The sequence below is a fragment of the Eurypyga helias genome, unplaced genomic scaffold, assembly GCF_000690775.1.
Source record: "Eurypyga helias isolate BGI_N326 unplaced genomic scaffold, ASM69077v1 scaffold11884, whole genome shotgun sequence".
NCBI lineage: Eukaryota > Metazoa > Chordata > Aves > Eurypygiformes > Eurypygidae > Eurypyga > Eurypyga helias.
Window position 1 is genome coordinate 3,414 of NW_010246836.1, and position 7,696 is coordinate 11,109.

At 39.2% G+C, this 7,696-nt stretch overlaps 1 protein-coding gene across 1 annotated transcript; it reads right to left on the bottom strand.

Moving 5' to 3' along the window:
• Nucleotides 1–751: 751 nt before the first annotated feature.
• On the bottom strand, nt 752–7,568 carry LOC104508811 (laminin subunit alpha-4-like; the record flags this gene model as incomplete). The annotated part of the gene is made up of 5 exons (XM_010150548.1): nt 752–1,108; nt 2,533–2,652; nt 3,637–3,730; nt 6,262–6,392; nt 7,409–7,568. Coding segments are annotated over 5 exons (651 nt in total), but the record flags the coding sequence as incomplete, so codon positions are not given.
• Between the last annotated feature and the right edge of the window lie 128 nt (nt 7,569–7,696).

Here is a 7,696-nt window from a genome sequence, read left to right on the forward strand (position 1 = left end):
AGGAATGTGTTCCTATTTGAGGATTGCTGCTGTAAACTGAAGTCCTGCAGCAGTCTTGCAAGGAACTGATGATTTTATGTGATAAGGGGTTTGCTTGAAACTGTGCATATGAATCTGCTTTCTATGCTTCGTGTTTACTTGGGTTATATTAGTGCAAACGAGATCACAGTCAGATTGTGGATTTAGTGCTGTGTTTGTATGTAAGTGCATTTAAAAATATAGAGAAAAGAATTGCAAGTTTGAATTTTCTCTGTTCTCTACATCCCATCCTACATAAGGAAAGTCATTGCTCTAAAATTACCTAGTTTAGGTAAGCAATCAGTTTATATAAAGTGTCTGTCTTAAAAGATACACATTGTATCTTTACATTGTGCTTGGACATATCCGTGAAGTCTAGAAGGGGAAGAAAATATGTTTGTTTTTCATTGATTGTAAGCGTACATAATTTGTATACTCTCTGCCCCCCTTTTTAATTAAGGAATATATAAATGAGTTGAATTTTTAAAAAATAATAATCTTTGAACACGGTTGCTTGCTATTTAAGTCTATTATCTAGTTTTACTCTTTAATGTGCATTAGCAAACAGTTTCTTGAGAAACAAAGGGTGACCTAAGGTATGGAAAGAAATGATGTAGAGGATCTATCTTGAAAGTAACATATTTAATATAACTTTCATTTCTCTTATAATCTCACATTTTCATGTAACAGACTGGCCACACATACACTATAAGAAATGGTAAAGCTCACTCTTGTGGTATAGTAAGAGAAGTGCAGAAGCAACAGCCCTCTTTTCTTTGGTGATTTTTGTTTGCATACATTAGAAGTGACCCTCAAACATACTGCTTTCTGTAGATGCATCCTTCCTATTTCATTCTTCTCTTCTTGATGAACATGGTTTCTTTTGTTCTATTTTTCTTTCTGTGGTCTAAGGAACTTGACAGGATTGATGATGCAGTGCACTATCAGGCTGCTGGGCACGTGTTGATGCTTACGGCACCACTGACCAAAGCTGCTTTACTAAAACTCACTGTTTTTTCATCAATCATGAAGTTACGAATGCAGCCAACAAAGGAGTTGCGTGTAGTCAGGCTGGATGTTAGCAGAGACTCTGGAAGAAGCAAAATAGAAGTCATGATGACCAAAATAAGCAGTTTGGTGGCAGAATCCTTTCAATTTGCTACTAAGTGGAGCTCTGCTGAATCTTCTGAGGGTCTTTTAAAACATCTGGCTTACTGCCAGCGTCCTAGAAGCCATTAGTTATCTGCATTTGTGTAAAAACCTTGATACTACATAGTCAATAGAGGCACAATCTTGCATTTTTTGACAACTGCATTTTCTTTTAAGTATCAGTAGGTGAATGCCAGGGTGAGTGTTATTAATTTCTTTTAACATTGCATGTATTGTCATCTGTGTCTGATTTGTTAGTTTGCATTTGGTTTACTATATTTACATGGTATTAGTTAGTATTATATCTTGTTTGTTGTCGTGAAGTTCACTCTGAGATTTTTCTGTGTCAGGGTGATAGTAGCATTATAGAGCCAAAATATGGCATTGCTTTAGGTTTCTATAATTAATGTAGGAATAGAAGGCTCTATTATGAAGCAGAGCAGCATTCACAATTACCACTTTATATTACCTCTCTGGGAAGAGTTCTGTGCTAATAAAATTCCAGTTTGGATTTAAAGAGTGAACAGGCATCTGCACATAGATTTTATTATTCCCTTTAGGCTCATTTTTCCTCCTGGTAGTGTGGGATGGATGAGAACATCACACACTCAAGCCACTAATCCAAGATAAGCAATATAATAAATTTTGTAGTTAGAGCTGTTCGTGATTGATATGCAAGACACAGAGAAATAATGCTGCATGTTTTCAATGAGAAATGTACAGGAGATGGCTTAAAAATTGAATCACGTAGTGTTGATTACAGTTTGTACATGAACCCCAACAGAGTAGCTCTGTCTGTTGAATAAGGGAAGTAAATGTAGTAATCTTGGCCCACGCTACACAGATGGTCTGTGAGTCACAAATTCACATTAGCAGACATCTGTGCGATGGAAATCATTAGTCAGAAAAAGAATCTTCATGTTTTGTCTTGTGTTCCAAGATGACATTGCTTGAAGAAAAGGAAGGAAGCCTACCAGCAACAAAACCTTAAGCCTCCAGTTACAGTGAGTTTCCAATCCCATAAATAAATTAATCACTTCTTAAAAAAAAAAAACAGTGAGCCCATACTGGAAAGTAAAGGGGGAAAAAATCATTTTTTTTTTTTTCTAGCTAGCTGACTTCTCTACAGACTCCATACCTGACCCTCCAGTAATGGTCAATGGTTTTAATTTCAATGAAGCAGCACCTTTTTAATATGACAACTCAAGGCAGAATATTTCTGATCAGCTCTTGAGCCTTGGAATTTTACCAGGTTGTTCACATATCTTTTGTTCTTTTTTGAAAAGAAAATTAAGTTTCTGTGCTTTCTCTGGAAACGGTGTTGAAATATGAGAAGAACATACCACAGTGCTGCCCCAAACTTACCTGGTACACCTCCAATAAACACTGGCTCCCTGTGGTCAATTGCCTTTGGATTTAGTGGCCCTACCACATGGTTAACTTCAGAGTCTACGTCCAGCTGCACCACATTAGCATCTCTAATAACTGAAAGAAGAAGGAACAGGGATGAAGAAGGTTGTAAGAAGTAGCACCTGAGTTTTCTATGACAGACTGGAGTTACCGGTTTGAGCTGAGTGGTTTGATCTGAGTAGTTTGATGTAGTGTTTGCTAGATGGGGTGTGAACCATCAGTACGTGGGCAGATCCCAGCACAGAGCAGGGCAGATGGAAGATATACAGTGTGGGAACAAGGGTGCTTATGGGTGGGGCTTTTGATTGTGTCTAGGCTGCAGGGCATGAGCATACAATGGCATGTGGCTTAGTAAAACTGTTTGCCAAATCATTCCAATAGGGGCTGTATTAAAATGCAGAGAGGTTTTTTCCTTGCTTGTATGCCTGTGTTTCCTTCAAAGGAAACCAGAATGCATGGGGAAAGGGCGCACATGTGATGTGACACTGAGAGGCATCCCAAGTCAGCACCTAGACAGGAAGTCGGAAGTTCCAAGTACCTGAGGTTTAGGATTGCTTTTTGCATTTCAAACACAGGAAAGAAGGATGGCTGGCTGTCACAGGGGCAAAATCCTGACTGTAGACAGCTGTCTGTGTGCAGCAGGGGCTCTCCAGATCTGTCCCGTTTATTTGACCTTTAAGGGCAGCATATACTTGTGCCTACTACATTCTACCAACTTACTTAACCTCTAGTTGGGAAAGGAAGAATATAATTTGGTGTATGACTTAGGAAAGGTTGCCAGCATTTGATCTAGGCTGTCTTGTGTTCTTTGAACAAGGAGCTTCCATCTTTGCTTGTTCTTTGTAGGAACTTGTGCTTGTCCTCCCAGGAAGCTCCACAGTTCCTGTATCTGAGGGAGGAATATGACTGTCTCTTGCACACGAACTTGTGTCTTGACAGGTGAAAGGGAGGGACTGAAAATATGACCCCATTCCCAGTGCGCTAGCCTGTGGAAATGGATATCTGGGGAGGGGGAAGTGGACTCTCACCTTACCTGGGGGATGATCATGTTTTACTGACCTGCAATTCGGTGCCACCTGCCATCGCAGAGACTCTGTTTCAGTGTCACTGAAGTTGAAAAATCTCTGATTCCATTATTCAGTTTCACGGTAACCTGAAGTAAAATAACTTAGTCACCACATTAACCTCCCTCCTGTTCTCCTTTTTCCTTCTGTTGTAATAATGCTGTATTCCCTACTCAAAACATGTCTAGTATGTAAGTGAAAGAAAAAAAAATTCATTGAATTCTTTGAAATAAAGCACCTTTGTAATTCACAGATTGAGTTGTTTGGTGGTTGTGGGGTGGTTTTTTTTTTTAGATTCAACAGATTTGCAACGTTTCTGATTTGAACTTAAAGAAGAGTTCAAAAAAAAGATTAAAAAATAACTGATTTTACTCAAATTTTCTAGTGCTGCTACTCTATAATTTTCTGTGTGGTAAGTTAGTATTTAGAGGCATCAAATGATATTTTGACATCTTGCTAGGCACTTAATAAGGAAAACAGTCATGAAAACGTACGTATAAGCAAACAGACAAGATGTGAGAAAGGAATAGATAGGGAACTGAAGAATGACTTCTAAGGTACTTGTACAGTCTTAGCTAGAAAGTGAACCTGATTCTGAATTTCGCACCTCTGATTTAGGTAAGTGGATTAACATCTTTCTGCATGGAAATGCTACGGATGCAGCAGAGCAGCATCGTGTCCCTGTTGTGGGGCACAAGATTCCCAGGGCTGATTGCTGGGGAACTCCAAACAGGGTCCAGCCACTCGGGCTTTTCAAATGTCTAAGTTGTCCCTGTTAATGCCGACACCTTGTTGACTGAAAAGGTTGCAAGGAAACCACTTGTGTTGAATTTTAAAGGATCTCTGTTTCAATATAGTTGTAACTAGGACATTTAAAAACTTTTTTTTCTACAAGGTTACCAGAAAACAGACTGAAATGATCCTCATGTTCTCTTTCATCCACCCTTGGACAAAATATATAGGAGTGATTAAAGCAAAAGCAGAATCATGAGAGAAAGTTGCTCCTTAATAAATCACACAGACAAGCTGTACTGATAGAGAGATATGTACATTTAAAAAATGAATTGAAGGTGCTGGTTTTTCTTATCTGTCCAGCAAAAATATTTGCACAAAACAAGCCGTTTGGTAATGCATTTGAAGAGAGAATGGTAAGAACCACAAATGCTTACTAAGAAGGTAAGTGGTGTACCTGTTACGGTGGCAAGCAGGGGAGAGCTGCTTTTCCAGGGTGAATTTTGTTTATGAACTGCATATGCGTTATACAGGAATCGAGGTTAGAAGCAGTAAGGGAGTCAATATCTTTTGTTAGACCAACTGATACAGTTGGAAAACCAGACAAGTTTCTGGACGTGAAGACCTTCCGTCAGAACTTTACATAACAAGAACTAGGCTGGACCAGCAGTATACAGATGCGACCTTTAAGTGTGGCATGACACCCAGTGATGCAATGTGCTTTTGGAAGTTCTTTGTTAGTTCACCAAGGAGTAGCTACAGGTGTGAGAATGGGCTTTCTCTTACCTAATCAGTGGTCAAAAGTTAGATGTCTAATTGAAGTGCCTCGTGCTCTCTATGGTCAATATGGAAAAATAGATTCTCTGAATGACAGAACATTTGGTCACCTATATTAGGTTTTGAGCAACCTGACCTAGTGGAAGGTGTCCCTGCCCATGGCAGGGGGGTTGGAACTGGATGGTCTTTAAGGTCCCTTCCAACCCAGACCATTCTATGGTAATTCTATGATTTGCTTTAGGATGAATCCCTATGTTAAACTGTCCACTCAGGCACTCTGCTGTCATTCCTGTTCTTGTTAAGAGAGGTGACAGCATGTTTCCTCAGGTGTTGCATTTCTAACCAAGGTACACTAAGCCTTACTTAAATACTCTTCCACTTTGCTTCAGAGTCAGATACTGGGTAGTGCATTGCAGTGGTTAAAGAACATCCACACTGCTCTGTCTTTTGGCTATGCCCTGGGTTACTTTTTTTGCAAAAAGGAAAAAAAAATACCTCCCCTGCTCTAAACCTTTGCATGTTTTGTCCACTTAGACTTCAACTTACTACTGTATGTGTGCAGTGTGTGGCATGATGGCATCCAGCTTTTAGCAATGAACATGATTTAAAAAATAACTGCAACAACTGTCTGGTCAGCTCATTTCAAGCCTCTGTTGTTCAACTGACAGCCTTACAAAAATCCAGAGGCTATAGGAACCAGATCAACGGACAATCGGAATTTTCCCTGTCCCTCACTCTCCCCATCACACCCATCTCTTAACAAACAAGAAATGAAAATTCATCGGCAGTTACCTTACTTGTAACTGTGATACATTTTTAATGTGTGGATGAAAGAAGAGCACCAAAAAGTCAATGCTCTTGCTGCTTTTCAACTGCTCATTAAGTATTTATAGTTGGTATCAGTAAAGTGATCTGATTTAATCTTAAGTGTTAGTTTTTCTATTTTAAAAGAAATATCTGGGTTGCCTAATCTAAGCAGTTAATATATTTAAGAGAGAAATAAGAATGAATTAATGTCAAATTTGTAAGACAAAAGCTGCGTGTAGCTCAGCCCAAGTAGTTAGGAGAGGAACCAGTCAAAGCAATGGAGGGAATGTGACATTTGTTGTACCTGTCCATTTCTCATGTGCATGTTCAGGTACTCTCCATTCATGCTGTGAGCGTGCAGTAGGATTCCTGAGCTGCTTCGGGGACGTATTTCAAAAACAACTTCAAATTTCAGGCCTAAACTGAAGGATTCATCTGTGAAGGGAAAAAAATAACATTCTTTTTGTACTAAGTTAGTGATAAAATTGTATGTCTACTCAAAGTCAAAAGGGAAGTTCAGAGCCCCAGGGTGGGACTTAGTTGTTCTGTCTTTAGAACTACTGGAACTGTGCCAGCACACATATGTGAAGAGATGGCGTGGGGTGCTGTCAGTGACCCAGGTCAACTTTTGATTTGATTATGGTTGCCTGAAGTACTAATGAAGGTTTCTTTCTTTTTCTCATTAGTCTTAAAAATGTATTTTGTTTAAAAACATTTCTTAGCAGTAAAATGGACAGCAGAAAGTAAATTATCCATATTTTTTGGCAGTTTCTTACTGTGCATTCTTTACTAGACATTCTTTACACAAGGAGTGGGAGTTCACTTGAGCTTTGATGATTCAGTAGAAGAACCCCCCTTTTTCAAGCTGGTGGCAGGCCAGGGAGCAAATTAGAAACACTGTCTAATTCTTCTTGGTGTTGCCAATGAACAGGGTTGTGCAGTTTCCCTTCCTGCTCAGATTGAAGCCTACATGACCAAAAACCCCTCGTAAAACACTTCCTGGAACACAGCAGGCCTAAATGACAGAAAAGATGTGTTCCGTCACACTGTGCTTTATCAAGACAAGCAGAAAGCCTTTCCTTAAGATTTCTGAGTTACATATTGTTTTATTAATTACAAAACTAAGGAATGACCATTTGCTGGTATACTTGGTCTTATCCACATTGACTTCTATATGTCTGTGATAATTTTTGTCATAATATAATCTGTTCGTTCTGAAGTTTATTCTAATTACCTGAAATACATACACATGTATTTATGTAACAGCTTGTTAAGTATCATGGTGACACTGTGACCTGTCAAATCAGCTGCTTACCACAATAATGATCTGTGTCTAATCTTACAGCTCACAACCTTAGAAATCACCACACCCCTTAGTGAAATATGCCATTCTGAAGCGCAGTGAATACAACAGTCTTATTATGGGATACATTTGTTTAATAGTGTATTACCAAGGACAACGTATCCTCCTTCTGATGAGAAGTATGTTCCTGCTTCTGATGGGCCTTCAAAGCAAGGCGTTACGCTAAATGTCTGGGAAGCTGAAGTAATTGATCTTCCATTGAGCTGTAAATTGCTGAGACAGCCACTAAAACTGTAGACGGAGTTAATCTGAGGGGGGGAAAAGCATGATTAGTAAACTGCTTGTGGAAGGAAATAAACTCTTTTGTCCTCATTTGTATTTGCTTATGGGCTGTAAGGCTGTGATTGTGTTGTGGTTAAACTCCAGCTAGCAAAAT